The sequence below is a fragment of the Hydra viridissima genome, unplaced genomic scaffold (assembly GCF_058129835.1).
Source record: "Hydra viridissima isolate aposymbiotic clone 2 unplaced genomic scaffold, HvirCarnegie_v1 scaffold_8, whole genome shotgun sequence".
Classification (NCBI taxonomy): domain Eukaryota; kingdom Metazoa; phylum Cnidaria; class Hydrozoa; order Anthoathecata; family Hydridae; genus Hydra; species Hydra viridissima.
The window spans coordinates 8336924-8351614 of NW_028324307.1; the positions used below are offsets into that span (position 1 = coordinate 8336924).

At 29.1% G+C, this 14691-nt stretch overlaps 6 protein-coding genes and 1 long non-coding RNA gene across 8 annotated transcripts; 5 read left to right on the plus strand and 2 right to left on the minus strand.

Annotated features, from left to right (window-relative positions):
• Nucleotides 1-889: 889 nt before the first annotated feature.
• On the plus strand, nt 890-9920 carry LOC149884863 (uncharacterized). The gene is made up of 3 exons (XM_090095644.1): nt 890-1002; nt 5881-5981; nt 8641-9920. Exon 3 carries the CDS (start codon nt 8932-8934, stop codon nt 9850-9852), a length of 921 nt encoding a protein of 306 aa, XP_089951770.1. The 5' UTR covers nt 890-1002; nt 5881-5981; nt 8641-8931; the 3' UTR covers nt 9853-9920.
• LOC149884864 (uncharacterized) lies at nt 1866-4538 on the plus strand. The gene has a single exon (XM_090095639.1). The coding sequence runs from the start codon at nt 2285-2287 to the stop codon at nt 4013-4015; it is 1731 nt and encodes a 576-aa protein (XP_089951765.1). The 5' UTR covers nt 1866-2284; the 3' UTR covers nt 4016-4538.
• Nucleotides 4720-6257, minus strand: LOC149884865 (uncharacterized). Its single transcript, XR_016454912.1, has 2 exons — nt 5084-6257; nt 4720-4879 (listed from the first exon to the last, which is right to left on the minus strand). It is a non-coding gene; the product is annotated as an uncharacterized LOC149884865 (long non-coding RNA).
• Nucleotides 6959-8649, minus strand: LOC149884866 (uncharacterized). The gene is made up of 2 exons (XM_090095648.1): nt 7821-8649; nt 6959-7661 (listed from the first exon to the last, which is right to left on the minus strand). The coding sequence occupies exon 1, from the start codon at nt 8287-8289 to the stop codon at nt 7831-7833; it is 459 nt and encodes a 152-aa protein (XP_089951774.1). The 5' UTR covers nt 8290-8649; the 3' UTR covers nt 6959-7661; nt 7821-7830.
• A 1682-nt stretch (nt 9921-11602) lies between the features above and the next one.
• Nucleotides 11603-14646, plus strand: LOC149884867 (uncharacterized). 2 transcript variants are annotated; one of them, XM_090096165.1, is made up of 2 exons: nt 11603-11961; nt 14159-14646. In XM_090096165.1, the coding sequence occupies exons 1-2, from the start codon at nt 11719-11721 to the stop codon at nt 14192-14194; spliced, it is 279 nt and encodes a 92-aa protein (XP_089952291.1). In that variant the 5' UTR covers nt 11603-11718; the 3' UTR covers nt 14195-14646. The 2 variants fall into 2 exon arrangements, with proteins under 2 accessions (XP_089952291.1, XP_089952290.1); XM_090096164.1 differs by lacking the exon at nt 14159-14646 and adding an exon at nt 12033-13851.
• Nucleotides 12468-13851, plus strand: LOC149884868 (uncharacterized). Its single transcript, XM_090096163.1, has one exon. The coding sequence runs from the start codon at nt 12468-12470 to the stop codon at nt 13245-13247; it is 780 nt and encodes a 259-aa protein (XP_089952289.1). The 3' UTR covers nt 13248-13851.
• Nucleotides 13284-13851, plus strand: LOC149884869 (uncharacterized). Its single transcript, XM_090096166.1, has one exon. It carries the CDS (start codon nt 13284-13286, stop codon nt 13803-13805), a length of 522 nt encoding a protein of 173 aa, XP_089952292.1. The 3' UTR covers nt 13806-13851.
• Nucleotides 14647-14691: the final 45 nt, after the last annotated feature.

The following is a 14691-nucleotide window of genomic DNA, read 5'->3' on the forward strand; positions in this document are numbered from 1 at the left end:
ATGGGAGGGGGAAGGGGTGCCAGAATGGTAAATTGGGCAACTTTAAATAGTAAGGCTATCATTAGACAGGCAATATTTTGCGGCCATTTAGAGCTTAGAAATACATAACAAGATAGGTGATGCGAAATCTAAATATGATCCGAAGGTGATCAAGATTAATACCGATTGCATATTATATTATATTTTGAAGATCAACACCGCATTTGTTACTTTTTAATCAACATATATAAAATAATGTTTTTACCCTATTTACACAACTTTAATCGGTTAAAAAGAGATAACTTGGTTTTTTAATGATCATCATAAATGTGCTATATATGGCACACTCATGGTAATTTGTCACCACAACCACGCATAGTTATAGGATCAGCATTATTATAGGATTTTATTTTTTACATATTTTTCTGATCAAAACATATAAAAAATAAAATTTCCAATATATTTCAATTCCGTAAATAAAAAATAGCGAAAATAATAGTAAGTTCGTCAGAGATGAATATAAACACGTTAAAATACGTTAGCTTTACTACTTTAATGTAAAGTAATACACTACAATAGTTATTGTAATTGTTTTCATCAAAACAATATAATAATTATTGTAATTTTATATCATTAAAACAATACAATACAATAGTTCTCGAATTTTATTTTATTGTTAGAAAAAAAACAATACAATACTTATTGTAATTGTTTTTATATCACAGCAATACAATACCAAAATAAAATTTTTTTATTGTTTCTGTAATATTACAATACAAAATTATTGTATTGTAATGTGTAATTGTATTTAATTTTTACAATTACAATTACAATAGTCCTAACCCTACTTATTTCCACATTCAGGACAACAAATATACTCACTAAATAATCTTTTTAAGATGGAAAAGTTCATAATAAAGTTATAATTGTTTTCATAACCATCATTCTTATCCTCGACATTTTGAGTAGTATTCATTTTCGAAAATAACTTCTTTGCACTTGAACAACATGCAATTGATAAAGGTAAAGTATTTTTCTGTTTTTCGTTGTATGTGTACTGATTGCCTTTGAACTTATATTTACTTTTTCTAATCGTACTACGAGTCATTTTTTTAAATATAAAATACAAACTTAAAATAAGCTTTTTAAACGAGCATGCAAATACAGTCAAAAGATAAGATTTTATTTACTAGAGTTCATTCTGTGGAATCTTTCTTAAGGTTGTTTTGAGCCCTGGTAATAAAATAAAGCTCACAAGATATTTTTAAGACTTAAACCCCATTCACACCAAAAATAAAACTTGTTTTAATCGTGGTTATTTAAACTTGAGACGCATTTTTTCCGTTCACACTGCTTTTTAAAACCTTGTTTCAAATAAAAGAGTTAAAAAAAGCGGTAGCTAAATAAAACACCGTTTTAAAAGCGAGTGTTATTAAAACTCGATTTTTTTGGTGTGAATGGGGTATTAAATTTCATCCAAACTACTAATTAAAAAGTTAAAAACCTAACAACAAACCCGTTGCTATGGCGGTAACTAAGAAAGTCTGAAAACTGAGGTGCACTAAAACATAATTACTTAAAAAACTAAATTAAATTACAAGCAAGAGTTTTCATATTACCAACCTCTGTTAAATTCTGCATCGAAATCAAATTTAAAAAATTTTGTAAACTTTTTTGATTTTTGTGGGGGTCTGCTACTTTAAGCATACTAAGTTATCCTTATCTGACGTAGTGGCATTAAGAGATTTATGTTCATCAGTACAAACGGATTTTTTCAATACTGTTTATCTGCAACATCTGTTCATTTAGCATCGGTATTGCCAGTTTCGCAGGGCTGACCTTTCATTAGATAAAGCCCCTTTTTCATTAAACATCCTGGAGACTTAAGGTGGTCCACCCCAATTCAAAACGTACTTTTTACATTTTTTTGAGTTTTTTTTTTTAAGTGATTTTTTTTAATTTCAGTTATTGTAGAACATAATTAGAGCACTTTTTTTAGTTGAATTAGTATATTAGTAGGTCTAATTGATCTCTTTAATAGGATAGATATATTTTATTTACCTAACAACGCCCATAGCAACCATTTTTCAAAGAGTATTATAAAATTAGCATCTCAAGAATCAATAAATACATAACAAAAATAAAACTGTTTAGTCTTACATGAGTTTTTGATAACTTTGGCTATATTTTAAAAGCCTATCGCGATGTGCATTTACTGTAAAGTGATATATAAAGTGACAACAGCAGTACAGACATTTAAAGTTTAATTTTAAATAGAAGTAAAAATTGTAAGTTCTTCACAAAAATGCCAAGATCTACTAAATATGTTAAAAAAAGAGTATTTCGAGGTAACCAACATGTTAGGAATCAAAGCATACATAGTTTTGAAAACAAAAAAGGAAGTGCAAGTGAAAAAAAGTTGCAACAAAATGTTGACTTTAACGATGTAGAAAATGAGCTTGATGAGGATAATTACAATATTATAATAAACTCTAAAGTTTTAAAAACAATGTTTAATAATTGTATATGTAAAGAGTGTTGTTCAAATGATGGAAAGCTGTTACTAAAAAACAATTTACAAAACAAAAATGGGTTCTCATACGAGTTACAGTTATCATGTGATACATGTGAATATATATCAAAATATGATACATCTCTTCAAAGTTATAAAAAAATCTTAACCACTCCAGGAAAACCTGTTGCACCTATAAATTTTAATGCCATTGTAGCTTTTAGAGAACTTGGCAAAGGTTATGAATCTTTGCGTACTTTTGCAGCATTGATGAATATGCCACCTCCTATGACGCCAAAAAACTTTAACTATTTGACTAACAAATTATGCAAAGCATATGAGACTGTTGCTATTCAAAGTACTACTAGAGCTGCATTCCAGACCAGAATGAATCTTTGTGTTGATCATAATGAACCTATAAATTGTCAGGTATCTGTTGATGGTACCTGGCAAAAGCGTGGACATCAATCACTAAATGGTATTGTAACCATAATTTCAAAAGAGAATGGAAAGTGCTTAGATGCCATTGTTCTTTCAAAAAAATGCAGAGGTTGTTTGTACTGGAAAACAAAAACCCTTAATCCTGGATATCTTCATTGGAGTTTAAATCATGTATGTGATGCTAATCATGAAAAATTATCTGGAGCAATGGAATCATGTGGGGCGGTGATATTATTTTCTCGATCGATAATGAAGAATAATTTAAGGTACACTTCATATATTGGGGATGGTGATACCTCTTCATTTACTGATGTTGTTTCCTCAAAACCCTATGGCAATATAAGTATTGAGAAACTAGAATGTGTTGGTCACGTTCAAAAACGAATGGGAACTCGTCTTCGTAACTTGCGCCAAAGTCAAAAAGGGAAAAAACTTATTGATATTAAACTTGGTCAAATTAGTCTAAGTGGCAAAGGTAACCTCACAGACAAAGCAATAAACTTGTTTCAAAACTATTATGGCATGGCCATACGACAAAATGTTGACAATCTCTACAATATGCAGAAATCCGTATGGGCTGTGCTTTTTCATAACTCTGACATTGAGGATGAAAACGTCCGCCATCAATTTTGCCCAAGGACAAAAACAAGCTGGTGCTTGTGGCAGTGTGATAAACTAACTAACTTATCTAAATATCAAAAGAAATTGAGCCTTCCATTAGCTATTCACAAAGTTTTAATTCCTATATTTAAAGATCTATCTAATCAAGATTTACTAAAAAGGTGTCTTCATGGTCAAACACAGAATAATAATGAAAGCTTGAATAGTGTTATATGGAAAAGATGCCCAAAAGATATATATGTTAGTAAAAGGTCTTTGGAACTATCTTTAAATTCAGCTATTATTTCGTTTAATGATGGTTTTCAAGGAGTTTTAGAAGTGTTTAAAATTTTAGGTGTTAACACTGGGAGGTTTATGATTGATGCTTCTAAATTACATGATGTATTACGTATATCAAAAGGAAATTATAAATCCACCAATAAATGCAAAGTTAGAAGGCAAAAATTAAGAGGAATTAAATAAGGGTTCTTAGATAAAGAAGCAGAAGAAGAACCTGTATCATTTTATGAATCTGGAGCTTTTTAAATAAGATTTTATTTTTGTTTTGTGATTTTCTCCACATTAGCTTTTTAGCGAATCAAATAAAGTTAAAAAAAGATATCTCCTGATTGGCTTATTCTTTTTCTTTGAAATTTTCCCAGTTTGTTTAAAATATATTGGAAGAGGACTGGTAGCAGAATATTTATTTTTGCTTTTTTTTAAGTTTGTGTTTTTGTCATCAAACAGTGAGACCTTCACGATAAAACAAGGAACCATTATGGCAATGCCTATAACTTTTGAAATATTCCAGTTAAATAGATAAAACTGCTAGGGTACCTGAGTAAACATGTTAGTAGCTGAAATACCAAAGGGCATTAAAAAGGGTCATTTACTTCCTGAGAAATCTTTTTTTTAAAAAACACACCAAAACAGGGAAAATGTTGAATAAATGAGGCAAATTGTAAGATTTTTTTAAATACTCTTTTTTAGTAAAAAACAACATAAATAGACTAAATTGAAAAATATAAAGTCAATATTAAAGAAATTCATTTGAATTGGGGTGGACCACCTTAACTGTTGGGTTGGCCTTAAAAAATACATTGTAAAGAAGTGGGTTTTTTAGGGTTTTGCTTTAGAAATCAAACTTCTCTCACGTTCTACCAATAGCATCACAAAAATAAGGCTTCTTTGGGATTAAATTTTTCATTTCATTCATTTTTATCAAAAAGTACTTAAGTACAACTTTCCAATATGTCACATATTTTGTCTTTTCTTAAAGAACCACCCATACTTCGAGTCTTCAGCCTCCAATCTTTCCAGAATACTTCTCTTTATCTGTTAGGTGAGCTAAAGCATATTTTAATTTTATTGATACTCATGTAAAATCTCGAGGATTGAAAACTGATCCTCTGGTGAGACTATGTATTTAAACTGTACAAAATAGAAGAGTGTCCACCAACAGAATATATAGTAAAAAAGAGGTCTGTGGAGAGCATTGACAATAATAACAATAATTGGGTTACAAATGCCACATTTAACTAACCCACTTACAATAATTAAGTAATAAATGTCATTTTCCACATGCTCCTTTACAATAATTAAATTAATACTGTCACTTTTAACTCGCTCCCCCTGTTGACTTGTCAAAAATATTTTTCTTTTAATTGTCTTAGATATTGTCCATCAAGAGCTGCTTGTCGAGTTGGACTTTTATTAATTGACCTGAGCGTCTTATCATTCTGCCCAATCTTGGTTTCAACTGCACAGACATTTTTTTTTTCGAATTATCATCTTTATCTTTGTTACTTTGTTCAACATCAATCTCTAGAGTAATTAATTTTTGGACAGGTCGGAAACATATCCTGGATGTTCCTTTATTCGAAATAACCTTTAATTTTGCTCCACAAATTGCTTTGTCTTTCCTTCAATAACTTCCACTTACTTCCGGGTGTTAAATCTTTGTCATTAATTAACATAATATCATTTACTTTTAGTAGCTCTTCTTGTTTTTTATCATTAAATTTATTATATAAATGTTGTTGTTTTAATTCATTCAGGTAAACTTTAATGAAACGCTTTCAATAACCATTAATTGATTTCCTTAACTAAATGGCACGTTTCTTGATATCAACCAAATAAAAACATAAATTTGATTCCATATTATTTCTTGATATATTTCGTCCATACATTAAGGGAAATTGAGTAAGCGCTTCTTTATTATCATCTTCACTCATGTAGACAATTACTATTAATAATAGATTCAATATTGCATAAAACTGTTAGTTTCTACTATATAATAGTGGTCTACTATTAATAATAGATTCAATATTGCATAAAACTGTTTGCAGTTCTTCATAGGTGACGAGGGATTTTCCCATGATCATGAATAGTGGTATCTTCACTAATCGTACCAATCTTTCATAAAATCCTCCCCATCGAGCGGAAGAAGGTAGGATGAATTTTTGATTAATCTTATTGTTTAAACTTCTTTATTTCAATAGATTTAAAATTGTCACAAATAATGCAATCAGGTATGCCCCTGCGTGCAATAAAAAGTTTATGTGCTCGGAGGAAAGCAGGGATCTTCATGTCAGGAATTAATTCCAGATGAGCAGCACGATTAGACGCACAGGTCAAAATCAAAACATAAACCTTAGACACAGAATCAGTTTTTAATTATTTTTTTACATATCGATGGCTCCGCGCAAAACCGGACTATCTGCAATCTCCGCGGAAAACAAATTTGGCATATCTGCTTTCTCCGTATAAAACAAAATTGGCATATCTGCAATCTACGCGTAAAACAAAATTGGACTATCTGCGTTTTTCGGGTGCATAAATTTTTGGTGGTGTTTCTTTAAATATTTGAAGTTTTTTTATCAATATCAATATCAATATATATATTTCGTGTTAAGAATGTTACAAAAAACACAGGTCATTGCAAATTTTTATAAAATTCTTTAATTTTTTAAATAATAGCGATTATTTAAACATTTATTAATAGCGATTATTTAAACAACTAACAAAATTATTGTTATTAACCTATTTTTGTTCATTAACCAATCAAACTATGTGGAGTTTTCTTTGTTGTCTACTTAAAACCATTCTTTTTTGGAGATGCTACTTAACTGAACACAAACTAGTTAAAAACTCATGCATGAGTATTAAACATTATGGTTTCCAACTTTTCTTAAACTTGGTTTATCAATAATTAGGATCAAAATCAAACTGAACCTAAGGTTCAGTTGGATTTGAGCTCTAAACCATTAAACATTGGCTTAATCAGATGTCACCTCAACTGCAGTGATGATCAAACAATTTTGGTCCAATTATATTTGATAATTTTTACATATCCAAGACTTTGGGATGTAATGATATGTAAAAAAGGGTTGTAATTTTTTTACTATGATAGTAATAACTATGATACAATCAAAAATAGCTGTATTTTTTCTAAAGAATAATTACAAAATAACAAAAAACTGCTGTTTTAAATAAACATATCCTTAACTTGCACATTGATCTGAATATCAGGCTTTTATTACTTTTACAGTATACCCAATATAATAAATTATCACATTTGTAATAGACAATATTAATTACTTGAATTTAAATTATAGTCACATTTAGGTAACTTTTAACTTTAGAAATTATAATTTAACATACAAACACAACTTATCTAAAAACATCTATAATTTTGTAGTCCTAACATATTTTTAAGATCTAACATATTTTATTTGACGATAGCAATAATACACTTGAATTAATTAATTTTGTAAGCTAAACAAACCAACTTGTTATTTTCACATTTAACCAAAACATGACTGACTGCTATATGCTATATAGTATACCTATATAATATAGATAACACAGTAACACTACTTTTTTTTTTTCTGTTGAAAATAGACAAACTTGAAAAACACCAAACAATGTTTCAAATAAGCCTCGTAAAACTGTAAAACGTTTTCTTAATCCAGCAGCATTTTAATTTCAAATTAAATTTGAATACATAAAATTGGTTTTGCGATCAGCTACACTTTGATCAATTCATGATGAGTATACGCTTACTAAGTTCAGACTTGAGATTAAAGTAGATGCAGACTGTTCTTATTTTAGCTGCTAAAACGATGTTCTAAAAATATTGTAAATTTTTCATTTGCATTAACATACCATGTCATATAACTATTTAAAATAATTACTTCTAAACAAAATCAAATGTGGCAAGTGAAACTTTGTGTTAAAACTTAAACAGATTTATATCTCAGGAATAGATGGAAAATAATGCAATTACTGTCTTCTTATTAACAACTTTTATCATCAGATCTGCCATTTGTAGTGAAATCACATTTTGACAAGGCGCATAATTTCATGCAATAAAAACTTTGAACGCCCGGAGAATGCAGATAGTTCAAAAATAAAGCTGGCGGAAAATGCAGATAGTCCAACTTTGTTTTACGCGGAGATTGCAGAGAGTCTGAATTTGCGCGAAGCCATCGATATAATGGTCCAGTAAAATCTACACGAACAGCTTGAAACGAAAATATAGGAACATTTGTATGATAATCAGGTAAGTCAGGAGTTGGGGGAGGTAGCATTGTTCTTCCATTAATCTTCTTGCAAATAACACACTTACGCGAAACATTCTTGACACTTTTTCTTCCTTTAATAATCCAAAACCTTGCTCTAACTTGACTTAATGCCATTTCAATGCTATGATGCATGACATTGAAATGACATAATATAATAGCTACGTATTCCATCACGTAAAATAATAGGATACTTTTAATTATAACTTAGTATCGAATTTCCAAATCGTCCTTTTAATCGCAGTATGTTTTGTTCATTAGTGAACAACTTCAGGGATGAGCTTAGATTCTTGTAGTTACCTTAATTTTGTAAATAAAACTGTTCAACTAATAACCATAAATTGAATGCCTTATCATATTCATCAAGTGTTAAGGTGGCTTCACAGGAAATAAAAGGTGTAAAATCAAAAAAAAAAAAAAAAATTGAAAAACATGATTTTTGAGACTTTTAACAATGCTGAAAATGATTGTACAATTATTTTTTAATAATTTTAATTTTTTAAGCAACAATTTTGCATTTTGCAGGTATGATATAAAGTAGCTTCCTTAGCAACGTCTATAGCAACGGAAAAAAGCAGTATGAAAACTTTTGTTTAACCACTCTTTTGGTATGTTTTCGTGTTCTGCAATTATAAAAGATTTATTTTAGAGGCTAACCATGTTCAGTTTTAAAAATAAAACCGTTCCACTTATTAAAATTGCATCATTTCACGATCATTTAATTACTTCTTGTGACAAAACCATTATACTAACACAAGTTGTGTTGATACAATGTTTACTTGAAATATTTTTTTAGATTAATAAATTAAATATATAATGGGTAATTATAAGAATACTTCAAGATCTAAGAAGAGAAAATTTAGTGGTAACAAGCACACCAAATGTATTAAAGATACGAATGTAACTGGTAACTTGTCTGAAAATGTTTCATGTATCAGTTCTAAAAAGTTAAAGTTTGATGTCGAAGATACAAGTAATGCCAACACAAATGATTATTTTCTTCTTGTTAATTTTATTTTTATCAAACAGTTATTTGATTTGGTTAGTGCATGTCCTGATTGTAAAAGTAAAGTTAACATCACAGATGATTATTCTAGCAGAATGGGTTTCTCCCATAAACTTATTTTAACATGTACAAATGCACAATGTTCTTTTACATACAGTAATTTTACTTCAAACATTGTTAAAAATGATAAAGAAGGTAGAAACATGTTTGATGTTAACCTGAGAATGGTAATTGGATTCCGTGAAATTGGAAGAGGACACCAACCAATGGTTAATTTTTCACGACTTATGAACATGTCATGTTTAACTGTAAATGCTTTTGACAATATAAGTAGTAATGCAGATGCAGATGAAAACTATTCTCGTAAATTAAACTTGCCTGAATGGATTTATGAAATTATTAAGAAAGACTTTGATGAATTGAGTAATGACAGTTTATTGAAAAAATGTCTTCATGGGCAAACTCAAAATTGTAATGAAGGACTAAATAATATCATCTGGTCCCGATGTCCTAAAAATGTTTATGTAAAGACAGATGTTCTTGAAATGGGAGTAAACTCAGCAGTTCTTTCTTTTAATGAAGGTTCATCTGGTATTTATCGTGTATTTAAACATTTAAATCTAGACTTTGGAAAAAATACAATAACCAGTTCAGTAAAAAAAGACCGAAAGCGGTTACAGAATATGGTGAAAAAAGGACAACCAAAAAAAAAAAAAGAAGAAAAGAGTTGAGAGGAATTAGGAAAGGTTGGATTGATAAAGATCAAGAACAATTATCAAAAAATAGCTACAAAAAGGGATGTTTTTAAAACTTTTTTAACTTATTTGCCTTATATCTAAAAATGAAGATTTTAACATAATTTATAAACTCAAAACACGATATCTCAACATTAAAAAATGCTTAGACCTTCAAATTTTCCCTAATTGTCCAATACATATATATGTAGAGAATGAACTAGAATCTTGATAATTGAATGAATATTTATTGATTGCTAAGTCTTTTTTTGAACCCTACCCCCTAAAAATTAGTCAATTTTCAGTTTTTAGGGACTTAAAAGAAATGTTTTTGTTTTTATATATTGATCTTAGTTCATCCTCTACCTCATATATCAGATAATAATATTGCAAAGTTGCGAGTTGTTTTAATTAGCCATTCTGGTTTAATCGTGTTTTGAAAAATAAATAAATATATGCTTTTTTATGCGTTTTTTATAAATAAAGTCCTCTTTTTTTTTTTTTTTTTCAATAAGCATTTATATTTTATTGTTATTTTCATTAAATTAAATTTATAAAACTGATTTTAGAACAGATTTAAGTTATTTTACTAAAAAAAAAACATTTCCTGTGAAGCCACCTCAATATGTTTTCTTTAATTAATCCATTGTTCTTCTTAATTGTTTTTATCAAATTACTTGCAAATGTATTAACATATCCAGTTACCATTATGAGTCTGTAAAGCCACTTCAGAATCTGTCCAACAACTAACATTACTAATAATTAATCGATTTTCTGTTACTCGTTTCACTTCTCCTACCAATTTGCTCAACAACAAACAACCCAACAGTTCTAACCGAGGAACAGACAACTCTTTCAATGGCGCTACCTTTGTTTTGGCTGCCAAAAAAAATACTCTCACAGCAACACTCGTCTTAACTCTGCACGATATATTTCTCTTGAGCTATCAAAAAATCCATGTAACTCTGCCGAAATTATTCTCTCCTCTACTCAAACAAACGCCGCACAGTGGCTCAAAATCCTTAAAAAGTGGCAAAAAAGGAAAAAAAATAAAGTCTTTAGTTTCTAAATACAAATAACTTTTAATGATGGTAAGGCCAGATGCATAACAATTTAAAACTTTTTTTGAAGCCATTGCAAGTTTGTGTATTAATTTGAAGCACTTTATTAATGCTTTTTTTATGACGAAAAAAAACCGGAAATGTTCGATAAAATAGTCAGTTTTAGAAATTTATTTTATGGAGACATAGTAGCTAAAGTGTTAGTATTTGAATGATTTTTTTTCTAATGATTATTAGGTTTAAGCTATTACTCAGCATGAAGAAATCTATTAATAAAAATTTTTTTTTTTATTTGTAACACATTATTTGTGGTACAAGAACAAAAATGTTCCGCATAACTCCACGCTGATTTTAGTGTTTTTGAGTACTGTCAGCAATATACCATTTGCTGGAATAAAATTTACCTGCTCCAATTTGCTCCAATCTAAAAAAGAGCTTTTATCATTTACTCGCTAAATATTACATTTAGCGAGTATACAATAAAAGGTTGGAGTAAATTGAAGCAAGTAAATTTTATTTATTTATTTAAAATATAAACTCTTTTAAAAAAAGAGTATCAGCCTTACCTATTATATATATATATATATATATATATATATATATATATATATATATATATATATATATATATATATATATATATATATATATATGTATATATATATGTATGTATGTATGTATGTATGTATATATATATGGATTTTCAAAATACTTGTAGCTATTAAGCTATAATGTAAACGACAATAAGATTGTTAAACTATTGATAACTTTTGTGTGTTATGTTATAGATAATATATAAAACATGAAAAGAATTGATCTTCTTCAAAAAATTAAAGAGCTAGGTTTCAATAAAGTTAATCTGCTTGAATCTTTGTTTAAAGAAGTTTTAAATGTTTATAACCTTCATGAAGATGACTTCGATAAATCAGAGCTTACTAACTTAAAGAATAAGTTGTCTGTTTTTAAAGCAAAAGTGGGAGCTAAGTTAGATAAGCATAATAGAAACTATGACAGATTGATTTTAAAAGAAGGTGTTTGGCTGCAGGTAAAGAAACAGTTATTTGTTAATAATTTTTTTTATGCAATCATTCTATTTAATTAAGTTTCTATTTACAGGAGGAGTTTTTCCCCGATCTTGTTAAAAGAGTTAAATTTAAAGAAGGTCCAGGTAGAAAAAATAAAGTTTGGGAAAATCTTGGTGAAAGAAGCAAAAGAGCTAAAATTGCCCATTTAGCTGAAAACAATCATGAAGCATTGGCATTAGCTTCTATAAAAAGTGCAGCAACTGAATCCAACATTAGTAGAAACAATTTTATTTTTATAGTAAAGAAGGCTTTGGACCCAGATAAAGCAAATGAAATTAGGAAAAACATGTCTATGCTTGAACCTGTTTAAATGAAAGTTGAAGATGCTCTCAGCCTAAAAATTCAATGTGATCTGTCCGATGAACAATACCAGATAATCAGAAATAGCTCCTTATTACAAAATGCAAACGTCTATCCGTCTCTTCATAAAATTTTAATTGAAAAAAAGAAATGCTATCCTGATAATATGACTTTTTCAGAAACATCTGCAGTTTGCTCCCTTCAATCTCTTTTTAATCACACACTGTGTAGAATCTTGAGTCTAAATAGTTGCAACAAAATATTTTCTGAATTATTGGTTAAAGATATCAATCAGCATGGAATCATGCATTTCAAAGGCGGTTTTGATGGAGCGTCTAGCCAGAGTCTGTATAAACAAAAATATTTAGATACAACTCTAGATGAAGTTATTAAAAATGAAGAGAGTGTTTTCCAAACATCTGTTGTGCCTCTTAAACTGACTGTTAATGATACAGTGATATGGTACAACAAAAAACCATCTAGTACACATTTCTGCAGACCGGTATGTTTGCAGTACAAAAAGGAAACAGATATGCTAATTAAAGAAGAAGAGGAACGATTACAAATTGAGATTCAGAAACTTGAACCATTTGTAGTAAGTTTAGAGTCAGAAGAAGCTGAGTCATCTATGATGACAGCAATTATAAAGTATAATTTGGATTTGACTATGTTTGATGGAAAAGTTGTTAATGCACTGACAAGTACTACATCTTCTCAAAGCTGTAATGTATGTTCAGCAAAGCCAACAGAGATGAATGACGTTAAATTGATTAGATCTAAACCTGTCAATAAAGAAGCTTTATCTTTTGGCCTTTCACCTCTTCACCTTTGGATAAGATGCTTTGAGTACATTCTTCATCTTGGATATAAATTGAAAATTAGGTCATTTTATGCTAAAACCTCTGAGCAGAAAGAATCAGTTAAAGAAAGAAAAGCATTTATCTAAAAGAAGTTTAGGGAAGAAATAAGTCTTATTGTTGACATGCCCAAACAAGGTTTTGGAAACACTAATGATGGTAATACTGCCAGAAGAGCCTTTGAGGAATCGATTACTTTCTCTGAGATAACTGGTGTAGATGTTGACATCATTTCTAGACTTAAAACAATTTTAAAAGCAGTTTGTTCAGGATATGATTTAGATCCAAGCTCTTTTCAAAATTATTGTAATGATACAACAGATAAAATTCTTTCTGAATATAATTGGTATGTTATTCCTCCAAGCGTTCACAAACTTTTAGAACATGGTTTACAGATTGCCGATGCATTAGAACTTCCCATTGGAGTTTATTCAGAAGAATCACTAGAGGCTCTTAACAAAGAGATTAGAAATGCAAGATTAAACCATTCATGCAAAATTTCAAGGATAAATGTTATGAAAAACCAGTTTAACTATCTTATGATAAGGAGTGATCCAGTTATATCAAGCATCCAATTCACTAACCATAGATGTGAAAATGGGAAATTGCTTCCAGTAGAAGTTCTTTCTCTTCTTAAACAGTCGTGATTCTTTTGTGAAATTTTTTATTTATAGTTAAATTTGCCATCAAAAATTAAAATTTTCTATGAATTAAAATTTAAAATAGTTATAATAGTAATGCTCAAAGTAGAACTATTATCTACTCTTTGTTGATGTCTGAATTTTTTTTATTTATTAATGATAATTCTTTTAATCATTGTTTTTATCAAAAGAGGAGGATAACAATTGATGACAGAAATTTTAAAAAAATTAAAATTTTCTATGAATTAAAATTTAAAATAGTTATAATAGTAATGTTAAGAGCATTCTATTATATACTCTTTGTTGATGACTGAACTATTATTATTTTTTTTGAAAATTCTTTCAATCGTTGTTTTTAGCAAAAGGGGAGGGGCCCGGTAATAATTATGACTTAAATTTGGATGGTAGTGTACTGTGTGATCACGCCTGATTACAAGTTGGAGTGAGTTAAAAAGAGATTTAAAAATAAATTATGTATTATGCAAACTATTACTTGATTCGAGAAGAAAAATTTAAAAAAAAAATCTGCTTGCGCGTGTAAAATTTCATACGCGCGTGTTTTTTAGATACGCGTACGTTTTGCTGGTTGTTGCACGTAAAAATAACTTAAAATCACATAATTGATTTTTAGACAAAAAAAACAATAACTATTCATTTAATACATATTAAAATGCAATGGTTATATAATTTTTGCCGTTTTTTCTTCACTTTGAGTCACTGTGCGCCGATCTCTTTACTCTTAAAAGACTCAGTTCATCAGCATTTCTCAACGATTCTTTTTACTTAAACTCGATTACACTTACACTCGCATCCTACTCCGTTTTATCTCTACATAAAATTTGAAAAACTGTTTTTAGTCTGGCTGTTATAGGCGAAACAATGCCTAATGGAT

Bases quoted from the DNA above. Each gene is read 5' to 3' on its own strand.
- LOC149884864 (XM_090095639.1), top strand. From the start codon at position 2,285: ATGCCAAGATCTACTAAATATGTTAAAAAAAGAGTATTTCGAGGTAAC.
- LOC149884866 (XM_090095648.1), bottom strand. From the start codon at position 8,289: ATGGAATACGTAGCTATTATATTATGTCATTTCAATGTCATGCATCAT.
- LOC149884863 (XM_090095644.1), top strand. From the start codon at position 8,932: ATGGGTAATTATAAGAATACTTCAAGATCTAAGAAGAGAAAATTTAGT.
- LOC149884867 (XM_090096164.1), top strand. From the start codon at position 11,719: ATGAAAAGAATTGATCTTCTTCAAAAAATTAAAGAGCTAGGTTTCAAT. The intron at 11,962-12,032 runs GTAAAGAAACAG...TTCTATTTACAG, and splicing joins AAGAAGGTGTTTGGCTGCAG to GAGGAGTTTTTCCCCGATCT.
- LOC149884868 (XM_090096163.1), top strand. From the start codon at position 12,468: ATGACTTTTTCAGAAACATCTGCAGTTTGCTCCCTTCAATCTCTTTTT.
- LOC149884869 (XM_090096166.1), top strand. From the start codon at position 13,284: ATGCCCAAACAAGGTTTTGGAAACACTAATGATGGTAATACTGCCAGA.